This window comes from Rissa tridactyla, chromosome 1, assembly GCF_028500815.1.
Source record: "Rissa tridactyla isolate bRisTri1 chromosome 1, bRisTri1.patW.cur.20221130, whole genome shotgun sequence".
NCBI classification, from domain to species: Eukaryota; Metazoa; Chordata; class Aves; order Charadriiformes; family Laridae; genus Rissa; species Rissa tridactyla.
This window is the reverse complement of record NC_071466.1, coordinates 130,183,361-130,206,564: the sequence shown is the minus strand read 5'-3', so window position 1 is coordinate 130,206,564 and position 23,204 is coordinate 130,183,361. Positions and strand designations below refer to the sequence as shown.

Here is a 23,204-nt window from a genome sequence, read left to right as displayed (position 1 = left end):
TTGCTTCACATAGATATATGTATGGGTAGAGATATATGGTATGTACACACTGATTTTTTTTTTATATATATATATATAAAATAACACCTTGTTTATAAAGCGACATTTAATTGCCACTGGTTCCCTTCCCGCCCCACAAAAACAATAGTATACAAAATATAAAATATTTTAAATATTTATAAACGCCGCAAGAAAAAAATAGAACTGTACGAAAATATTTTTTTTCTGAGGTTCCTTCCCTGCCCTGTGGGAAGGGAAAGAGAAGGGGTACACGTTTGGCCGGCCTAGTGTGCCTTCAGTCCATAGTTGTTAAGTGGGTAGGAATACGCCCTGCCTAATACTATCCGGTCCCGGAGGAGCTTAAATAAGACATAATAATTGCAGAAAAGGATCAGGGCCATGGAGAGGGTATGGTTCCACTTCTCTGAGCGCAGCAGTGAGTAGAGCTGGTAGCAGACCACACTGCCTTCGATGAGAATCAGCAGGTTGAGCAGCCGTAATGGACGGTGAAAAAGGAACTGCAGGGAAACAGTTAAAGAGGACAGACTTCTATAATTTGTTGCATTGTTAAAGTGGGGAGGGGCACGTGCGTAAGGCTGAGCTAGCAACCACTGTGCTGGGCAGAAGAAGTGTTTGTACTCCAGCCACCACTGAGCTGCTACTTAGGGAAAACAGCATGAAAGACAAGGCGCGTAGGAGTGTCATTTTACTCGAGAAGGGGAGGACAGGTGAAATAACCTACTGGCCAGCTGACATACTTTCCCCTTTCCCTGGAAGATGTTAACTAGAACCCTCTTAAGAATATGCCACCGCCTGATGGGAAAGCTCCGTCACCATGATGAGAAAGCACTGACAAGGCAGCTGTGGCTTCCATCTTGCCCAGACATCACTGTAGCACTGCAATGGGAAAGCCCCTCGGCTGAGAACAGGCTTTTTGTTTAGCAGCAACAGGCTGTTGCCCAGCACTGAACTCTGTTCTGCACAATCCGCTCTGCTGCAGGTAGGTTCGGGCCTCTCCTCCCTCCCACAATGTCAAGAAAGAGAAGAGATACTTGCATAAAAGCGGGCATGGGACACATCTGAAGGCACTGCTACGTTGTAAGGCCCAACTGCTTTATACAGGCATCGGCTACGTCGCACCAGAACTCCTTGTGGCCATATTGTGTTTTCTGACCAGCTGTGGGGAAAGACAGCCAGAGCATTAGCACTTGTGCTCCCAACTCCCTGAACATGACTTCACAGGGATGGACAGCATCTTGAAAAACACCAAAGCCTCTGCCACAAGGACATGTCCTAGCTCCCACTGGAAAAGCACAGAGAGGTGATCACAAGCCCACCAGATGGACTCTGACCGATTAATGTGAGCAATTGGCTTCCAAGTGCAAGAACTTAGCCCCCTGCATTGGAGGGGACCGCCCCCTGCCCCTGCAGAAGCTACTTCTCCAGACACCGAGAAGATCTCAGTGTTTGTTTCTGCGAAGGAACCAGTGGTGACTGCAGGACCTCACAGCTCTCTAGAGCAGATGTTTCTATTTCTAGGGAACAGAAAGACCAGAAAGACCAACAGAGTTGCACTTATGACACCTGGCACTGTGGTGAATGGGGAAGCTTCCTCAGTAAATAAGCATTGCTGATGCTTGCTTATCTACTAGAATGCCTTCTCCGCCCCTTGCTGGGCATGCCAACCCCTCCTCATCCCCACACTCACATATGCTGTGGAGCATTGCTGTAGGAACCATGTTCTAGTTTCTGCCACTTGCCAAGGTGGGCAGCTGATCTGTGGAGCAGGTCACAGTACTTGGGAGGCAGCAGTTGAGTGGTGAGCATGACAAAGGCATTGATCCACACCATGATGAGATGCTCACAGGACCAGCGCATGTCGTAGTACTGGGTGCTCTGCAAAGAGATCAGACAAGAACTTGGCACCACTGTCACAAAGCAGAGGAGGGAATGACAGGGGACATACTGCATGTGCATCCAGCAGACCCACACCACACATTACAGGCATGCGCTTTTGGACCAGTGATTTCAGAGGGTTACAGCTTAGGAAACACTCAAGATTCCCTTCTCCTTGACCTGAAGGAGAAAGGGCAGGGGGTGATGCTGCAGCTGGTGCATCTCCTCCTCCAGCAGCAGATAACAAGGAGGTTTGCTTGCCACAGAACTGCCCCAGGAGCACCAGTTGCACCAAGACTGCTGCACAGATTGTGAAGCCCTGCCCATTTCACTACACCAACTGGAGCTCGTTCAAGTTAGAAAAAAAGACAGACTAAAAAAATACAACCCCCACACTGACAAGAGATTCTTGGATTTAGCTTGCTAAGCATCCTACTTGGCTCTGTTTTCCAACAGGCTGAACATCAAAGCCTCTGATCCAAGCACTCGAAAGCCAGGACGTTGGATCTGAGACAGGTAACAACAGGTTCCCTTTTCTAGAAAGAACACAGCTATCCATCTGCCTAGGACAGGGGGTGGGAGAAGGGGAGTTAGTAAGTGGGGTGATGGGACTAGAGGTGCATCACATTTATGGCAATACCTATCCGCCAACCAGGAGCAGTACTAGTGCACTCCGGATGCAGCCATGCTCCGCTATCCGGGCTGCCAAAGGGGAGACAGAGAAAAGGGGAATTAACCAGGAATCCAGCCTGGCAGCAATTCACACAACATTCAGAAGGAGACGGCGGGCAGGGGCACAGAGAGAGCCAGACAAAAGCTACCTTCACAAAACATAGTGGCAGGAATGCCACATAGTAGGCACTGAAGAGAGAGTTGAAGAGAACTTCCTTGATCCTGCGGTTGAAATCTGCTTTTAGGCACTCCACCTCATTGCGGATGAGATCTGGGGAGAGGGGGCAGCTGTGGGTGGGGATAGACGTAGGATTATTGAACTGTTCTCTCAGGGATTCCCACAGAAGTGAGAGGAAATCTTTGGGTTTGACCAGGCTGCTGACAGCTGAAGACCCATCATCCACCATCTGGTCCTGTACCAAGTAACCACAGTCCGCAGGCAGGGGCTGTGCTCTGCTGTCCTGGTGGAAGCAGCACAGAGGAACGTAGACACCAAATCTGCAGGGAAAGAAATTTAAAATAGGGCTGAAGTGACGGCCACCTCAACATGAAGCCGGGGGGACCTTCTCAACAGCTGTTGGCTGTTATGAGAGGGACACCACATAGGAACCCTCACTCCAGAAGCTAGTGACCAACTCTTCTCCCCCACAAAAGGCTAGAGGCTGCAGCTTCAACAGCTGTGCAGAGAAGCTTCTTTAAATCCCATTTGTGGAACCAGTGATCCCAATGGCTCAGTCTTCAGTTGCAGTAAAGGCCCTTCATGCAAGCAGCATACTGAGGCAATTTGCTTCATCAGCTCAGCATCACCTCCTCACACCATCCTCCAGCCCTTCCTACTTCCCCTTTAATCATAAGATGAGGAGGCAGATTACAGCCAACAGCTCTGCTTCCCATGGTGGCTCATGCCACCCCCAAGTGGCTATAGTCCCCGCACCCTGATGGTACAAGGTGGTGTGACTCACGGGTAGCCCAGGAAGAGAAGATTGAGAACAGAATGGCTGCGGAAGAGGTTGACCAAAGTCCAGCAGAGCACCCATCCACAGAGGGTGAGCAGCACCAGGCGCACCATGTAGTGAATCACTGATGTCGCACCCACCTGAGAGGCCTGCAAACGGAGAAGAAACATTCAACAGCCCTGTAACACCAGTGCTAGAACAGGAGCACAGGGGGTGCCTCTGGAAGAGGAGCAGGGAGAGGGGTGCCAGGAGGCACCGTAAGAGGGATGGCTGCCCTCTTCCTGCCAAAAGTAGGAGACTGACTCCTTTGATTTTAGTTGTGTTTGGTAGAATCCCAAAGATTCAAATAAGTGCATGTTGTAGGACATGACTAAAATAGAGCCTTTAAAAAAAATTTCAGAGCTGAAAAGTAGGAAATATTTTTGCTCAAGTTCCTTATTGCTCTGATGATAGTCCAGGATAGCCTGAAACACATTTTCTCTTGCTTTTTCCTTTAGAATGATCAAGTCTCAGCATTAATTTTCCTAAAGAACTGGAATGTCACAGTTCTCAGCTGAGGGAAGAGAAGACGGTGCACCTTGACAATCTTAAAACTAGATTTCCATTTCTACTGATTGTACAGGCTACAGTCTAGTGAGGAGGCACCACCTTCAAAAGGACAGAAAAACAGCTTGTTCTAGTCTCCAAGTGGGAGAAGGCAAATTGAACTATGAAAAGATTCTTAGGTATTCGAGCCAATAGATGGGATGCGCAAGAACTTGCATGGAAGGTTCAATGCAAAAATTTCAGTCTATGGAAGGTTTTACGGAGGATGGGAACATAAATGAAAATGGCAGGAATCAGAGATGAAAAGAAAACATCTGAGATACCACCTTCTCCATTCACCTATTCAATAGGACATAAGTGTTATTTTTTTTATTTATTTATTTTTAAACTTGTTGCTTAAGTCTGGAGTTGTGTTAATGGTTTCAGTGGACAGAACCTGCATTTTCCTCAACATGTATTTGGCCTGGTTCTGCTCTCACAAACACAGAGAGGGTCTCAAAACCTGAGGTGACGCAACCAGAGCCTCCAAGTTACTGAGTAACCAGGACTGGATAAGAAGTTCTGCCAGCTATTCCTATTTCATTTTAGTGTACTCAGACATCCTCCTCCTGACCTTTCCCCTCTAATCTGTTTATTCTTCCCGTCTTGGCTAACCTCACTATTCCCCTTTCTGCTTCCAATTCTCTCAGCCACTTCACTGGCATGAGATAGCGAAGTACAGTATTGCACCTGCAGAAATAAAGAAGCAAGTGTGACCATTTCATCTCCTTATAGCTGCAGAGGCAACAGAGCTACCGAATGCTGCAGAACAATGAATGGGCTCAAGGAGAAAAGCTCCGAGGCAGAAGGGCATCCCCAAAAATCTTAGTCCTTCACACCCAGACTTGTTCTGGGGGAGGAAACCCTCCAGCTATCCAACTCGCAGAACTTTCTCAGGCCATGGATGTTCACACTCTGCAATCCGTACCACAGACAGGAGAGGGAACAGTGGGAATGTTACCTCAGAGATGAGGGCCCACACCAGCCTCCGCGCCAGCATCACTGTGATGAATGCCGCCAGATGGTAGTCAATGAGGTGAAAATTCTGAAGGAGGAAAGAAAAAATGTCTTCACCAGGGGAAGGGACTCTGAAACCACCCAGCTGGGGTGGGACTGGAAAGCTGGCTGCTGAGAGCACATTAGGGCCTTGTGTAAGCATTCCCCAAATCTCTCTATTAGGGATGAGAGAAAAGGGATAAATATCAGTAACACAGGAGCATCTCCAGAAGCAAGGTCTTCCCCACATGGAGGTTCCTTTCCATGGAGAGATTTCCACTGAAAACAAAACAAACCCACCCTTCAGGCAGGTATTTTGGGGGTCAAAGGGACATCTAGGACCAGGATCCCACTATGGAGAACGGGCTGCAAATTCTCCCAGGAAAAGCCACTGAGCAACCACAGCAAGGGCAACCGAAATGGAGAACAGAGTGAGCACACCAGCTCACTTTAGTTCTTGGTCTCAGATATGGTCTGTAGTGACCAATGCTCGCTGATAATCAAGTTGATCTGAGAAATGTCATCTTTGTGGGTCATCGATCTGAATTAGGAGTTTAATGTTGACTTTGGCTGCATCAAGTTAGATACAGCTCTTGGACCTCTTACAATTTTTCAGTGAAGCTATCAAATATGTTCTGGCCAGAACAGTTAGCAGATTCCAAATACTGCTGTTTGGGACTTCAAGGACATTTTGGGTAAAAAAAGAATGCTTGCCTTATGATGGGAACAAACAAACGATCATTAAATCCTTTTGGGTAAGGAGCCCAAAACAGATTGCTTTTTCTTCAGAGAAAGCTGTGTCCAGCATCGCATAGCTGAACTTAAACTTAACAGCTGGATAACTGGAACACCAGCACCACCTGTCGGTATAGTTAACTAAGGAACCACCTCATGCTTCCAAGCAGCAAGGACACAATAGAAACCAAAGGACTTCAGCGGCTAGCTTCACTCAGATGAGGTTTGCTGACTCAGGTACAGGTCACTGCTAGGTTGTCCAACTTATTGGGCCAGGAAGAAGACTGAAACCGAGGAGACTGGAAGGTTTACATAAGCCGAGGATCTGACCCCCTCTTCAACTCCTCTGCTGCTGACCTGCTGTGAGATCCTAATGAAAACTTGCATCTTCTCCCCTCTCTCAGGCTCTGTTATTTCCACTGGGAAGGGGCATCCACAGCAGGATAGAGCAGGCTCCTGGAGTCCCAGCTCCATTTCAGACCCTAGGGGCTAGCTAGGCCATGCAAGTATCTACAAGAAATTTCGACTGAAGGAGTCCTGCTGACACCTCTCTCTCACCTTCCATGTGTTTTCTCCCCTGCAAAATGGGGGATGACATGGCCCTGACTGATGGGGGTGCATGTGAACTTCCCTTCACCCCTCTAGTGTCAAATGCTCGGTGATTCCTGGACTGCTGAAGCATGAAAAAAAGCCGTGTAATGAAAAAGGATGAGGGATGGCATTTGCTGAGGAACTCACCAGTGAAGTGCAAGAAGCAGGATGATTGTATGGGTACCACCAGACAGTCTTGTAGATGTTGATGTACTGAATGAAGAGGGCTACCAGTAGGTAGATGAAGAACAGGAATTCAAAGAGAAGACTCCCATCCAATGGCAGTTCAGGGATCCGGCAGTGACGTACAGGCTCTGGAGTAATCAGCGCTGTGATTGGAGGTGCAGAGAGGCTGATGGCGCTACCATTCCTGAAGCAGACATATATCACTCACTTGGTAAGCATTCCACATCATCTCTACCATTTTCCAGGACAGGGACTGCTTGGGGTTGTGAATATGGGACTAGGAATTGCTAGAGAAGAGATGGCAGAAGTCTTGCATTTATATTTTTGGCACAAGACTGGTGGTGAGCTTCATCTTCTTAACTCAGACAAAACCCTTACCCAGCATTTTCTCCACACAACAGATTCATCTGCCAGAGGTGCTGTAACATGCCCAGCAATACTTGAGTAAACTTGTAGATGGAGGAACAGAGGTGCAGGGTGAGGAAGCAACTCCAAGCAAAAAATCATTGAGAACTCTGTGCCAGACCAAGCGCTTAATGTTGGCTCCTTCCACCCATCACTGGGACATTACAGTAGCACCCAGCCTCCTTCTCCAGTATTGGAAAGTGCACATTGTCATTTTGCTCACAGTTTCTCTCTTGAAAAGAGATAACTAAAAATGGAACACAGGAGTTCAGCCACTTCCTAGAGGCTGACCTCTCAACTATTCTCACACTTCCTTCTTTCCTAGCCTTCAGAGGAGGCTAGGACAACTAAACGCTCCAGCAGACTAAACCGATGGAGGAAGTTCAGATATAAACTATGCTGTGTGTGACTGAAACCAGGATAAGTGATGCTCCCCTTGGACCCTGGGGCACTGACTTCATGGTCTCACTTGTTCCTCAAGAATCTAAGACTGTGCCATCCATCCACCCATCCCAGACAGAGAAGTCTTTAAAGGCCAAAGCTAAATGGCTTGGATCTCTCTACTCTGTAAGGATGAACCTATACCAAGTAGTTCAGGGCCTCAACATGCAGCAAGTAGTTTCTCTAGTCTGATAACTTCAGTGTGGAAGGAAGTTACACTGGGCCCTTTTAAGTCTTTGTGCCAAATGTGGAGATCTAAATGTCACTGTGTGTTCCTTTTTCAGCCCTCAACTTCCCCAGAAAATGAAGATGAGCTTTGCCAACTGTGAGAATTTGTTTCATCTGCAGCCAGCACAGCTAAAACAGAATATAGGCATCCTCCTGCCCTGCCTTTCTATCACGTAGGAAGGGCACTCACAGCTGAGCTCTGACATGTCACACTAACTCCCTGTGGTATTGCAGACAAATGGGCAAGAGAGACAAGGACTCATAATCTGCTAGGACTCACTGCTCTGGGATCTGCTGCAGGAAAAGACAAACTCAGCACCATGCAACTTCCACCCCTGGCTGTTGCGACCATGGTAAGTGGTGATGGGTGGCAGAGACCACTTCCACAATCCTCCCCACAGGGCTGATTTTAATGCATGAAGTCAAAAGAGGGGCCGCAGAGGTAAGCATGTGCCACAGCAGAGCTGAAAAGAGAAGCTGGAAGAGCTTTGTCACACGGCGCACGTTCCCTCTTGGATGGGCCATCTCCTAATGGCACAGCAGAGGGCTCAAGGTTCACATCTCCCAGTTCCTTGCTTTAAACACAAAGCCACACTCCTGCACAGAGTTCAGAGTGGATCAAGGCTCCTAGCTTTTCACACTGTCCTAGCTACGGGTGTCTCAAAAACCCTACCTTTTTCCTCACCTGTTTCTCAAACCGGTACCGTTTCCGCAGCTCCCGCCAACCAACGTCTGGAGAGAAGGCAAAGCTGAACGGCTTAGCTGCTGCCGGCTGGGTCCCCTCCTTCCACCGGGCATGACCAGGAACCAATCCACTTCCAGTGCCTCCAGCAGGCTGTGCCCTGAGACCCAGACAACGATCCCGAAGCCTTCCCAGGTCTGCAAAGGAGGCAGAAACATCACTTAAGCTGCAAACGGCTGGTCACCAAGTTCACACCCCAGCCAAGGGAGTTCATGCAAAAGGAAGCCACTCATACATGCAGAGCCCTGCGGAGACACCCATCGCCACCCTAAAACACTGTGCCCTTTCAACAGCACCAGATCAGCGTCTGCTTGGATACACAGAACGGATGCCACTGACACTGTGTCTTTAAAAAGCAGCTGCTTAAATTAGCCATCAGCGACTGTGAGCACTTCCTGTTGGCTGGAAAGAGCCACCAAGCATCTCCAGCACTGGAGAACACACAACTGTGTGCCTTGTTTCAAAAGCAAGTCTGGGAAAAGCCCTCTCCTTGTTCTGGTGCAAGGAGCTACTAGAGCTTCGCAGGTCTTTTTAACCACCCAATACATCACTTGACATGGTCTGACGCTGGACATCCTGCCAGAGCTCAGAACAGACAGCCTTAATTGGTCTCTGTGAAGTTAATCGCATGGTTCAGCTCCCTTCTGTGCTAAGAAAGCCTGACTGACACAATGGTAGGACATCCATATAAAAGTGGTTCTAGCTAGCAGAGTAGTGCAGCAAAACACACATATAAGTGTCCTTCAAGTGCATGGCCATGCAATTACATACCACAGACTTCAAAAAAGATTAAATTTAGAAGTGAGCCTGTAAATATTGATTTTTATTTCACTGATTGACACTGCAAGGATTTCGGCAGTCAAGTAAGTTTCTGACGGCTAGCAGGCATAAAAGCGATAGGCTGAACTGGAGTGCAAATCTGGAAGTCAATCCAAGTGCGTGCGTTGTACAGAATCGAGGCACTGTGAGCAAGCATCTCACTACAAGGACACAGATTTGCATTTCTGGAGATTAATCGTCCGCCCTTTTGGCAAAATGTCACAGCCAGAACCAACCCAGGGTCTAAAAAAGCACTCCCACCTTCTGGGAAACTCTGGATCTAGCTTTGAAATTTACAGATGGAACCTGTTGTCTATTTATAATTCAGTTATCACCTCCTTTAAAATCCTGAGAAATCACAGCTGGCAGAAATGCCAGGAAGTTTGCTCAATGAGTCACACCACTGTCACCATGACCACAGTGTGCAGGAGGACTATTCTAAAAAAACTCTCTCAAAGAACCATCATTTGTATTAAAATTTCCCATGCTTCGTCTCTACTCCAATAACTCAGAATTTCAACAAAAATCACATAAGATGTTTCAAAAGACATACCCACATGAAGGTCACTCAAAAAAAAAAAAAAGTAAACCAAAAAAAGAGAGTTGTGAAATTGCATGAAAAGAGAGCAAACATTGGACAGTTTGGGTTTGGAGCAAAATAATGCGGTTTTGGCATTGGCAGACTTCAAAACTCTCATTATAATTCCAATGACAACACAACAGACAAACGAAACCTTCCTTCTTCCTCTCCTTTCTAGTCAGGACTCTAGAGCTTTCAGGCTCTAGGATGTTCTAGAGTTTTGTTTGGGAATATTTGTATTTCTGGAATTAAATATACACAGAAGAAAGTTCTCCTACGTGTACAAGATGAGCAGGGACAGGAACAGACAATGCAGAATTCACTTAGGGTATCTGGACACTTTACATAAGCAGTTAAGGTGAAGGAAAAATAAAGAAAAAAGATAGAGACTTCTAAAAGGAGCAACTTTGAAAGCCATTTTAAGCCAAATTAAATTATTACAGGGACTGTAGAAGCAAAAACAATTGGTCTGATTCAACCTACAGGTTATTTATGATAACAGATGCAATACGTCAGTGGTCTAATTACTGGTAGTTACAGTGGAAGGTACTTTATGCCACATTCAGCAATTCATGTAAATAATTTAACAGCTCTCATTAGTATTATCCCATTAGTATGCTTCACATGCTTGATAATATAGACACTTGGAAACTAAGTAATCGCATTTCCACCTTCTGGTTTTGCAAACCAGTAAAATGCAGGTAAAAAAGAATGCCTGTGGAAAGGAGCCCTCCTTAACATCAGCACACCGTATTTTAAATGCACTTGAATAAGCCCTTTCACAGTGATCCACGAGCATATAGAATGTGCAGTTCCTCATGCCAAGCTTTAAATAACTTTACTTCACTGGAGCCTGATCAAATTAGATAGATGTCTGTTAGAGGACGACCTGCCTAATAACCATTCCTTTTTTGTTTGCTTTTGTTTTGTAAAACTAGCCACACAAAACTGAAGCTCCCCAGATAAAGTTAAACAAAGCAGTGAGATTACACATCAGTTTGACTCTAAGTCTGCTTTTTTTGGACTTGAACCAATCAACAGCCCTCCTTTTTGAGGGGAAAGACATGGGAAAAAGCCTTTTTATAGTTTTCAATTAATAAACAAAGGCATGATTCTACTGTGAAAAATATGCTGACAAGAAAAAAAAAAAGTGTCCATGACCCTTTACTCCGACACTTCAGATTCCTGTGTGCATCCAAGTCATATTAAGAATTAATAAAGAGCCTGCAGAGCGAGCTGTGAGTCTACCAGGCTCCCTTCTTTGTTTGCAGTGCTCCCACCCCATCAGTGATCTTATTTTAATATAGTCTCAGACACAAAAAGTCAGTAATGGAAGATAAAAGCTTTTCCTGACAAGAATTTTTAGTCCATTAATGTGATTCCACATTGTTCTTCCCAGTTCATCTATAATTTCCCTCAAAAATAAGTCACATACTCGTAGTCCTTTCATCGTCAACATCCGCAGAACAGAAACTGCCTAGCTTCCAAGATCTCCTCTCTCAGACAGATGTGGGCATCATAAAAACACAGAAGAAGGATCTGAAGACCAGCTGCAGAACAGTGTACAGTGGTCCTGTCTGCGCACAGGAAAGGATATGAGTATGGACACCTCTTGGGTCCTAGAGAGGGACCACGCTCTTCTTGGGACAGAGACAAAACCTTCAGCTGTGATATGGTTATAAGAAGTTCCAGGAATGCAAGGCATCAGACCCTCTGATTTCTAATTCGTGCTTTTAGGACTACAGATTTGGGCATTTTGTTTCTCTGCACCAACACCCCTCCTCCCCATCGTCTCCCCAACTGCCCCATCTGCCTCCTGATGAGGCAGGATCAAGGTAGGCAAGAACCACAGCTGTGAGCAAGGCTTTACTGACGAAGAACTAAGCAGACGAACTATCCAACTGTCCACCAGTTCAGAGGCAAAGCAGCACGCAGCCCTGTCCTGCCCCCCAGGGACGATCACTCAGAATCACAGTCCTGCATCAGCAGCTGCCCAAACAGCTCTTACCAAGAGGCAAACCAGGAGAGAGTCAGTGACTCATCACAATGAGAAGTCTGCCTGGTTCCCCATCTCTTTGCTGGAAACGCTACAATGCTCAGACAGTTATTTTGATGGCGTTAATGTTTTTTAATTGGAGAAAACTCTGAGCCTCCAATCCTCTCGGGAAGTTCGCTGCATGAGAACTCTCAGCGCTTGGAAAACATTCAAGAGGCTCTCCTTGACTCCACAAGTCCTACAACCGGATACTGTCAAGAGCAGAAAGGGAAATGTGGCCTGAGAAGACCACAGGTCTCTTGTTGCAAGTCCCCATCTTGATCAAAGCAGCTTTCCTCCCACCAAGTAAGCACGTGATGTCTTGGGGTGAAGCAACATGTTGCCTCTGTGGCCATTAGCAAAGGGAGGTGTGCCTGCCTCCTCCTCCTCAGCAACACAGGAGACTTTCTGTTTGGGGTGCCCGTGCTTTACGGCGAGGCAGGCGTGGACACACACCTGCCACCCACGCAGTGCTCCCTCAAAGGGATGTGCAGCAGGCCACCCCTGTGACGTGGCTGCTGAGCGCTGACACAAAGCATGGGGAACTACCAGCGCTGAGAGAACACCATTGACATTTCCAGCCCCTCCGTGTGGCTAATGGTAATACCCTGAACCACAGCTACCATCAAGTGTGGGACAAAAGGATAAAGAACTGGGAACAGTGCAGGGAAAGTACAAGCCCAGGAGCGTGAAAGCAGCAGTGACATGAGAAGCAGCACCACCCATCTCCAGAGCACTCCTGCATCTGGGTATCTAGCAATTCCTCCCCCAGCTGCAGCAGCTGCCCGACCCCCTGCTGTCAGGAGCACTGGCTTCTAGGCCATTTTCCTTCAAAAAGGAACATCCATCCTGGAACTGGACCATCTGGATAAGATCTGAGACACGAGCTCCCAAACCACAAAGGCAAGGGACCGTTTAAGACCTGGACAGTTCACCCTGGCCTGAGTGAAAGGCTCTGGCCCCAGGGCTGCCACTTTACATATTACCTCTGTTGCCACCTCACAGGTGACAAGAACTCACTGTGTCCCAAACAGTGGGTTATTTATAAAACCTTGTTTGCAAGGCTGCAAAAGACAGTTACTAGCCCCTGGTGAAGCCATTTCTGGAAAGATGGGAGGAGTAAAATAGTGTAGCATTCTCTAACCTTTGAGATTAAATATATACCATAACAGTTGTGACTTTCAGCTGGCAGACAAACAGCTCTTCCTCCCTCCCTCCCCCATCATTCTCCAAAATTGAAAGAAGCAATGCAAAAAGGTCTCTTGGCTACTAATGTCCTCAATTCAAGTCACTGTAGCCAGTCAACCTAATCCCAAACTTGCACTTGTCCAGCAATTCTAATGTCTTTGCAAATTATCATCACATTCACCCTATAGTCAAGTTTTCTTTTGAACTGCTGTGAGTCACAGAATCACAGAATGGTTTGGGTTGGAAGGGACCTTAAAGATCATGTAGTTCCAACCCCCCTGCTATGGGCAGGGACACCTCCCACTAGACCAGGCTGCTCAAAGCCCCATCCAGCCTGGCCTTGAACACTTCCAGGGATGGGGCATCCACAACTTCTCTGGGCAACCCGTTCCAGTATCTCACGATCCTCACAGTAAAGAATTTCTTCCTGATATCTGATCTAAATCTGCCCTCTTCCAGTGTAAAACCATTACCCCTTGCCCTACTACTACACTCCCTGATGAAGGGTCCCTCTCCACCTTTTCTGCAGGCCCCTTTAAATAAATAAAAAAAAAGGCTCCCACTAAAATAAAAACATTTTGACAGATGGAAAAAATGAGAGTCAAAGCTGTTATGTGATTTACCCAACACAATGCCAAAAAAGAAAAAAAAATAAGAGAGCCGAGGAAGAGCGATGTCTGCACCCATGCCTTGGTAACGAGACCACTCTGTCAGCGCCCTCGCATCTGCCACACCGAAAACCGAGAAGCTGCAAAACTTCTGTGGAAGCCCTTAATTGGTTTGGGAATGAAAAAGCATTTGGTTGTTGCGAGGGTGGAAACAACCAACAGGTTATCAGATGGAAAGCTAAATATTTGGCTTGCGCAGAGCTCCCCCAGCGCTAAGTCAACACAACCTTTCAACTCAGCCACACACCCACCACCTGGCCCAGAGCTCGGCCTCGGGCTGGGAGGCAAAACCGGTTAGAAGGGAGGTCTCCCAAGTCAGCACATTTTCCAAGTCCTCACACCATACGGAGAGACGGATTGAGATTCAGGGTGGTGAGAGACAGAAGCCCCCCTGAAGCGCAGCCTGGGGTCCAGTGAAAAGGACAAGAGAGATGGATTTTTGCCCTGTCACTAAGAACCAAGAACCTCCTCTGTAATAACAAAACCAACCCAGCAAGACCAAGTCAGCATAGGCTTTTCTGATACAGCACAACTCTGGCTGAAGCGGCTCCATCTATCAGTCCGCTACACACGTGCCAAAGCCAAAAGGTGAAAGTAGCAAGAAAAAGGCAAGAATTCACAAATGGGAAGATACACTGTATGACTCATTTCAGGCATCTTCAGTGAGGAAGGCTAGAGCTAAGCAGACAGATAAGCGTGGAAAATAAAGAGTTCTAGCTAAAGACAAGGTGAAGGCAGCGCTTGTCATTTGTAGCTGCCACAGTACTTCAAATACTTCAATTCACAGACAAAAAATGGGAGCAGGAAAGAAAAGTTTTCCAGGAAAAGCCTCTCAGGTTAAAGCACAGTAAGCTCAGTTCAGCTCATTTTGCAGACACGCTTTTTAAGATGGGACATAGATTTAAGTTCTTAATACTCTAGACCAAGAAAATCATCGAAGAGACTGAAAAAGCAATTTTTAAAAATGGAGAGGGATTTCCAACCCAAATCTTACACATTCCTTAAAAACACCCTCAAAGACCTTACTTTAGGGGGTGCGAGGAAGAGATTTCCAGAGGTATGGAGGCAGTACGGTCCTCTTCAGACTACAGATGAGTTCAAGTCTTTGTGAATTGGAGGAAAGAAGATACACACACACACTAAGCGCTCTTAATGAACCCCTGGCAAGTACAAGAACAAAGCCATGATTCCTGGAGTAATAAAATAATACCTCATAACCATATAATTACCTTGTGCAACTAACTGCTGCAGGAGGTCAAAGTAAACAGCTTAGTAAGACTTTATTGAATGACTATAATAATTTTATGAATGAAGACAAGTGAAATTATGTTCCAAAAAAAAGCTGGGGGGGGGGAGGGGGAACACAAACCAAACCCACAACACAAGATCCTCAGGGCTCAGCAGCTACAAGTGGCCGATAACACACTCCTCACCAAGACAACAGTATCTATCGCACAGTTAGCAAGACATGAACGTTTTCTTTGGCTTCTTCTGATGCAAAGAGCTACACTCACAGCCAAATTCTGGATCTGAGAATAAAGAAAGCATTGGCTTGTTCTGGTGTGAGAACAAGATAGAATTGCAAAGTTGAGCTTTTCCATCAGCAGAGGGAAACGCAGGCCTGATCAGCTGGGTCATGGTCTATTTTGGTCCTACAATTCCCATGTTTCCAAATTGTGCAGGGAAAGGGGCAGACAGCAAGTCCAGCCTCATCCAGAGGGAGAGGCTAAAACTAAAGAGCTGGTGGGGAATTACTGAGTGAGCTGCATGTACGGTTCTCAAAGGCAACCTGTACTGTTGTCTGAAAGCTCAGCGGAGTTTCAGCTTCAGATCCCAAACAGGATTTGAGTGTGTACCAACACAAAAAGTTTTAAGCTCCAACTTCATGAGCCTGTTACCGATAGAAACAAAAGTTCAGTTTAGAAGGGGACACTGGTTGGGAAGTAAGGCCAAATCACAAGGACAATGTATTAGCAGACCCAACATGGGCAAAGCTATCAAAGCTGGATGATAATACGATTTATCAACGTGCATTCCTAAGTACATCTTCCACCAAAGCTCTTCAGTAAACACTGCACACAGGCACTGCACTACTAAAACACAGCCACTGATCACCCTCTGTTACACCGTGCAACACACAGTGGCTGGGAAAGGAGGGGAATTTTGGCTATGGCCACTGAGATTTTATTTTCCAACTTATCAGGGCAAATGCACAGCAAAACAGCTCACTACTGAGAGGGAGGAAAGAAAAAAAAAATATATATGTTCTTGCCTAAGAGCCCATCTTGTAATTTCCAGCCAAGCAAGCCACCAACATATGCATTCTCCTCCCAATCCTGAATGCGTACACAGGGTCTAATGGCCTGAGTACAGGGCTACAAGCCAGGAACTCTTGCTTTTTAGATCTCTCCTCTTCAACTGACTTCCAGGGAAGTTGTTTTACTGATTTAGACCTCAATTTCCTTATCCCAAGCAGGATAAACTGTTCAGCAAGTATTTCTCCTCCCAGGGGTCTCTGTACATAGTAGTGAATATTTTTTACAGTATTATTTTAGTGCTTTAGAGAAGCTTTTTTTAAAAACAAACAGAAGCAGCTTTCCTGCTGATTTTGCTCCTCTGCCAATCCCTATGTTTAATTTAACGGAGATCAGCCACAATGACAACTCGTAGGAGTCACTAGTGTTTTTCTATTTTGTCCTCACTTAGATAAAAATAAGGCAGGCATCTGCCATCTATAGCAATGAGTTTGAAGGCATGGAGTAGAACACAAGGAAGAAACACCTCCTTGAGCCTTACCCCAAGTCATTGCACTGGGATTCATATCGGAAAGTATCCGTGTGACGATGATTTGCATATCCCTGACACTGTGCGAAAGCAAAATCATTGCAGGGAATTCTAAATAAATCCTGACTTGCATAAATCACAAATTTGCATTAAAAAAAAACACATAAGAGAATACATCAAATCCCCTCTCCTTGCTTCTTAACAGGTAATATATATATTAGGTATAATTTATTATAGGTATTTTATAGGTAATTTACAAGTTCCCCGCTAAATGGTTAGGGTCTCCAATTCAATTTCTATTACTCTGGTAGGCGGCACTCAGAACTTCATACAACCATTTACAGAGCAACTAATCAAGCAGATGAGGGAAAATGCAATAGAAGACGTTAATCCCTGGTATAATTAACTATACCAAGACTAATTTAGCTGTCTGAATCTGCGTACGTACTCCTTTCTAAGTATTTTGGCCCACAGATGCCTAAAGACAATTTTGCTTTAAACCAACTACTTCAAACCCGCTAGTACATGTGGATGCCGCCGCACCATGTTAGCCAGCACGGCTTTTCTGACTAGCTTGCACAATATTCACTTCCCACCAGAAGTCTCATTTTCCGCTTGCAACACGTTCAGCCCAAAAAAGTCAAAAAAAAAAAGGTTGGAAGTGAGTCTCCAATGACTACACCCCATGAAGAATGGCAGGAAGTCTTTCAGGCGAGTTTGTGATAGCTCATGAGCTATTTGCCCAAGTCACACAGCTACTAGAGATTTACCTCTGATTTTAAAAATCCACCTGCTAAAAAAGCAGTGCCGCTTATCTAATTGTGGTACGGTTAGAAATAAATGGGCTAAAACTTTCCATCAGCACAAGAGACCTGCTGCAGTTGGGTGAACAAAGAGAAGGAGAGCGCTAATTTCATGGCACCACCCATTAGCATGACAGGCCAAACTCTGCAGCCAGAGAGCAGATTAAGGAGATGGCGGAGGGAAGGGATCCCTGGAAGAAGAGGAAGGTCGACTGTCGTAATTCCGTGCCTTCCTTACGGTTTCTTGTGCATAAACTAGCACTGCAGCACTGTCATGAAACTTTATCAGTTCTCCCATTGAACGGCAGTGCAACGAGAACAAAAATTGGGCCTCAAAAAGAAAAACATGTATAACAGAATATCATACTGCACAATTAAGCATGACAAATCAAGTAATACTAAAGTCTAAAGATCCCAAGCATTTAAGTAGATTCTGCAAGCCAAATTCAACCCTCATCTGTATTTCTCAGTCCATAAACATGCCAGGACATAAAACTTCGCAATGGACAAACAAAAGAATGGTTGGAAATCAGTAATAATTTTAAGACCAAACATTCTAATATTAAACAAATTCAACCAAAACTCTAGCTGATTTTCAACAGTGCTAAAAAGCACCCACATCTTTGTATTGACAAATCTCTCTTCTTTAAATCCAGAGTATGAATCCAACCCCTCCAACTCAAGAGTTTCACATCCATAAACTAAAACTGAACCACATGCTTGTAACTGCCAGAAGAAAACTTTTTCCAGGATTTCAGAGGCACAGGGAAAGGACTGAGACTGAGGAGCAGGACAGTCTCAGAATCAGTACTATCTTGCTGCTTTGCACCATATCCATCTTTAGTAGCTGTCACTCTACAGAGTCATACTGAGTGGCCCAACTGGCTTCTGACCTGAACACTCACGGAAATTGGATGCCACATTAACAAACACTTCTAGCATATATGCTCTTGCTGTATCCTCAAACATCCAGATTTGATGCCTGCAGAAGAAAAAAAACATTAGTTTCATGATATCCAGACTGAAGTTGTCTTGAGTAATACGTATAAGTATCTTGGCAATGTTACATCCACACAAATATTGCTAATATAGACAGGCCACTAAGACGAGAAGAGCTTTATTTCCTCAGCTACCGCAGGATGCCATTAGTGTCTCTGTAAAAAGAGTAATTCAGCAATGTGCTAGCCAGTACATAGCAAGAAGTTTTAAAAAAAAATTATTGTCTTACAAGCAGAATAGAAACATACTCTGCAAAAGTAGGAAGCAAAATGTTTTAACCCCATTTTACAGTCAGAAAGACTGTGAAAAATAAAAGTGAAGTAAAAAAATTAAAATAAAAGGCCTGCCTTTTCTAAATTATCAATGATTTTGAAAGCTCACGTTGACATTATATAGACACCTCTATCAGTAGGAATGTGGATACCCAGACCTTCTGAAAAACTGGGTCTCAAATGCCTACAAGTCACTAGGTTTGCAAAGAGACAGCCAGGAATGAGCTGTACAGGAGGCATGCAGACCTCTGTGGTCTTGAGATTAGGAGTACACATCACATTGGACACAGTTAACTGGGAAAGTGATACTACCCGAGCAACTCTGTCCTTCCAAATAAGTCAGACCTGGACAACATTCCCACCCTATGTGCTGCTTTGCACTGCAAAACCCCAGTCCAAGATGCTCAAGAACAGAAACAAGGAGTAGCTGCACCTACACCTAAAGAACTTCCAGTCCGATAAGGGACAACAAGGAGTGGGTGAAGTTCCAGCACAACTCCCTGAGAGGGCAACGCTGCCTGGCTCCAGTGGGCCCAGGTTTTACCAGCAGAGCATCATCCGATCATGACACCACTTGCCTCGGCTGGAGGCGAGGAGGAGAGGCTGGAAGAAGTGCATGCCAGAAACAAAGTCGCTCCAACAAGAGGAGTGCCAGGAGGTGAGTGAAGGAGCAGACTGGGGGTTAAAGGGCTGCGGTCCTCCTCTGCTCTTGACATCCTGGAGCTGAGCCATTCCAGTCCCATCCCCATCCCTGCACTACTGTATCTCTCTCCCAGAAAATTTCTCCTGAACACAGCGAGTTAACAGAACCGAGCTGGTTACAGAAGGGATGCCCCGTCTTCAAAAACTTTACGACTCGCCACTTTGGCATACAGATGTTTCATTCCTCTACTTGCAGTGGTAACAGATGCCAGTGATACGAGGGGCCCGTTATTCCCGATGAAAAAGCATGCACGAGAGCGATCGTACACTGCAAACAAAGCTGCCTCTGTTTCAGCTACGCGTTCATCATGTTAAAATGATGCTGGAGTGGTAAAGGAGTTACCTCATGTAACAAGGAAAACCATTGGCCTAACCGCTGTCCTACATAATGGAGGATGACCGATACACTGTTTTCTTAGTGGTACAAAAAAGAACAGCTGTAGGGGTGTGCACCCACATCCATTCTGGAAACGGTACCTCATGGCAGGTTAGATTTGCCCAGGCATAGAGGACTGCCTCGGCTCTCCATCTTCCACAGGACGGTGCCCTCTCCCACCTCCTTTGTAGGACTGATTACCTCCAAAGCAAACCTCCCCACCACCCCAGACCAACCTCCTCGCCTTTCGACCTCCTACGGCAGGAGCACCCACATCTCAGCGTCCTGCTGGGACCTCCTGCTTCCACCCAGACACCTCAGGAAACGTCTGAAACGAGAAGCCCGACACCAGGTGCCATAACTTACCAAAAGGACCAGACAGGGCCAGCAGAACCTCCGCACCACACACACATACACACACACACGCGCGAAGTTTCAGAGGTGGGCGGCGGCCCCGCACGGACGGGGCAGCCTGAGGGGGAGGGGGTCCGCAGGGAGGCGGCTCGCCCGCCCGACCCGTCCCCGCACCGCCGGGGGCAAGGTCCCGCCGAGCCCGGCCCGGCCCGGCAGAGCCCACCGGCCGGTGGGCCTTTCCCGGAGCGGAGCTGCCCCTGGGGAGCAGCGGGGCCGGTACTCACACATCCAAAGGCGGGCGGCGGCGCGGCTCGGACATCAGCCGGCAGCGGGGTCCCCTTCCGACGGCAGCGGCCAGGCGGCCAGCCCCGGTCCCCGGCAGCACCCCGGCGGGGGACGAGGCTGCGGCGGCGGCGAGTGCCCCGCGGAGCTCCCCTCCTCCCGCCGGGCAGACCCACCTCGCCGCTGCCCGCGGCGGGGCAGGGACAGGGGCAGGAGCAGGAGCGGGCGGCCGCCCTGCGGGGAAGGGAAAGGCAGAAAAGGAAGAGGCGGGCGAGCCTGGCCTCGGCGCGGCCCTGCACACCGCCGGCTGCCCGCGCCGCCGCCGCCGCAGCTGCCCGGGAGACGTGGCAGTGAGGGCTGATGCTCTCATCACAGGGCGACAGGCGGCGGCGGCAGCAGCAGCCACCGCGGCGGCCGCCGGCCGCGGCCGGCCCAGGGAGGGCAGGGCGCCGCGGGGGCGGGGCGGCCGCGCCGCGCCGCCATCTTGGTGGCGGCGGCAGGGACGGGTGGCGGGGGCGGCCTGCCTGATGCCGTCGGTTTGTCCTTTTTTTTTTGCTGGTTTGTTTTTTTTTTGGTTCAACCCGCGCATCAGCGGCACGCTGGGTAGCCCCAGGCAGGAGCCTCCAGGGGAGATGCTCCGTCTCTTGGCTTCAAACTGGAAGAGGGTAGATTTAAATTGAGTATCAGGAAGAAATTCTTTACTGTGAGGATGGTGAGGCACGGGAACGGGTTGCCCAGGGAAGCTGTGGATGCCCCATCCCTGGAAGTGTTCAAGGCCAGGCTGGATGGGGCTTTCGCAACCTGGTCTAGTGGGAGGTGTCCCTGCCCATGGCAGGGGGGGTTAGAATGAGATCATCTTTGAGGTCTTTTCGTACACAAACCATTCTGTGATGCTATGATGCCTTGCTCTCTGCCGCACCACCACCATTTTTGTTGCTCTAGAATCACAGGTAGTAATAAATCCATAAAACTCCATGGTTTGCATCATGAGATGCCCCCCAACTTTATAGCAATATATAATAATTATAATCATAATTAACTGCTTCACTGCAGCCAGCAAATCCATTTATCCCACATGACTGAACATCAACAGCTGAAAAGTCCTGCTGCCACTGCCGCCCTTGGCCGAGGTGCCACAACTGGAGAAGACCTGGGCCACCTGGACACGTTAGCAGGCACGCACAGGTATTCAGGACAGCCTGAGCACTGGAAAGACCCAGTGAAGGTCGAGCAGTGGGAAGGGACATCGGGTAGTGTCTGCAGTATCCACCATGCGGCAGCAGATCACCAAAGGCTGGCGTGTGGTTGACACAGAAACCAACCCAAGGCTTCCTGCTCCGAGCAGCGCTCAGCAGGTGACTTCTGGGCCAGCTTGTAGGTGCCAGCTCGACGCTGGCGTGAAAAGGTAGCTCTTTGAATGATTAGCTTTTACAACCACAAGAAGAGAACTCTCCCAGGGAGCAAGAGGAAATATTGGAGGAAAGAATCTTGCGTGTGAGCAATAGACAATTCTGCGTGGGGAGGCACTGCTCTAAATGTTTTATCCTGAGTACCTGGTAACTCAGACCAGGCAAGTTTATGACAAAGGGCGTAGAGCTGGCCTGACCAGCCCTTCCCTCTATTATGTTTTACTTTTAAAATGATGGTCTGGAAGGGCCTCTGATAATGTCTCATTGGCTTATCAGTGTGTTTGGGCTTCTTTCTGATACCATTGCCTGCCAGCAGATCAGGGTCTGTCCCTCAGGCATTCAATTTCAGCCTCAGCAGCATCTTTAGATAATTTTCACGACTACAAACTGGACCACAGCTGCTGCACGCTGAACAGACTGCATTTGCCTGCCTCACTGCCCTCGCACCTCAGTTTTGCTCATCCTTCTTCCTGTAGCCACAGAAATGACCTGTGACATCCCAGCTGCATCAGCAGACTGTGGCCGTAGTCCGTGTCTGCAACTCTGTAATACACACCTTGTACTAGGAAATCTGCCAAAGCATTCTATTATTCTGGATCATCTGGAAAAACAAACAAACAAAAACACACAAAAAAAAAAGCCACAAAAAACAATAACTAAAAAAACCTCAAACTAAAATGTGAAATCTTTCAAAAAATAAATTGTTCTTAACCTCAATCCAGGTTTCTCTCAGGCCTGAGGACACTGCTGCAAGAGAAAGCTGCTCTTTGTCTGGAATATGCCCAGGAGATCTTAGCTGATGGAGCCGTGCAACAGGGCAGAGTAAGGTAGGAGACTGAGGTCTGTGCGAATTCCACAGGGGGGAAATTCCTTCTCAGCTGCAAATCTGAACACCAGTTTAAGTCTGGATACATGCAGAAGAATCTTACAGCTGCTATGCATTTTGACTCAAAGAAGTGACTTTGTGTTATTTGTAAAAGTTAGGCTACTGACCTGACAACAACTCTAGGTGGATGTTTTAAGTTTACACCCCCTCTACCCTAGCATACTACTTACTAATCCTATGAGACTTGGGTGACTCATCTTTTCCTTTCTCGTTCTTACATGGAAACAGTATGAGCCCAGGACAATTGCGGAGTGACAATTTATTCCCGCCTATCCTTGATAACGCTATTCCAGAAATACCTTGTGTTTATCTGCCAGGGTCCTTGTGGCGAATCCATGGTGTGTTGTATTTTTATCACTGAATTCAGCACAGAGATGTGTGAACGTTTGGGTCCTTGCTGTCCTCAGATTTGCAAGGAAACTGTAATCCAGACTGAGCTAAGAAAACGAGTACTGAGGAACAAGGAGCAGTTCCGGCAGAATGTGGAAGACGAGACCATCCTTGTTACATTTTGTGAAATACCCCTAGTGTTTTAACTGATCCTTGCATGGGACTTCATCATGTGAAACGCTGGATTACATCAGCAAGAAGCCCAGGGAGGCCCATGTTCAAAA

At 47.1% G+C, this 23,204-nt stretch overlaps 1 protein-coding gene across 9 annotated transcripts; it reads right to left on the bottom strand.

The window, feature by feature from the left end:
• Nucleotides 1-88: 88 nt before the first annotated feature.
• TMEM39A (transmembrane protein 39A) lies at nucleotides 89-20,675 on the bottom strand. 9 transcript variants are annotated; one of them, XM_054187055.1, is made up of 11 exons: nucleotides 20,298-20,438; nucleotides 19,896-19,987; nucleotides 18,204-18,292; nucleotides 8,377-8,570; nucleotides 6,579-6,801; nucleotides 5,071-5,154; nucleotides 3,531-3,673; nucleotides 2,718-3,066; nucleotides 1,709-1,896; nucleotides 1,057-1,177; nucleotides 89-518 (listed from the first exon to the last, which is right to left on the bottom strand). In XM_054187055.1, exons 3-11 carry the CDS (start codon nucleotides 18,231-18,233, stop codon nucleotides 285-287), a joined length of 1,566 nt encoding a protein of 521 aa, XP_054043030.1. In that variant the 5' UTR covers nucleotides 18,234-18,292; nucleotides 19,896-19,987; nucleotides 20,298-20,438; the 3' UTR covers nucleotides 89-284. The 9 variants fall into 9 exon arrangements, with proteins under 9 accessions (XP_054043030.1, XP_054043246.1, XP_054043318.1 ...); XM_054187271.1 differs by having other exon boundaries at nucleotides 18,216-18,292; XM_054187343.1 differs by lacking the exon at nucleotides 18,204-18,292.
• Between the last annotated feature and the right edge of the window lie 2,529 nt (nucleotides 20,676-23,204).

Bases quoted from the DNA above. Each gene is read 5' to 3' on its own strand.
- TMEM39A (XM_054187055.1), bottom strand. From the start codon at position 18,233: ATGTGGCATCCAATTTCCGTGAGTGTTCAG. The intron at 6,802-8,376 runs GTGAGGAAAAAG...TGTCTGCTTCAG, and splicing joins GGTACCGGTTTGAGAAACAG to GAATGGTAGCGCCATCAGCC. The intron at 5,155-6,578 runs GTGAGTTCCTCA...TTCCTCCTTCAG, and splicing joins CTGCTTCTTGCACTTCACTG to AATTTTCACCTCATTGACTA.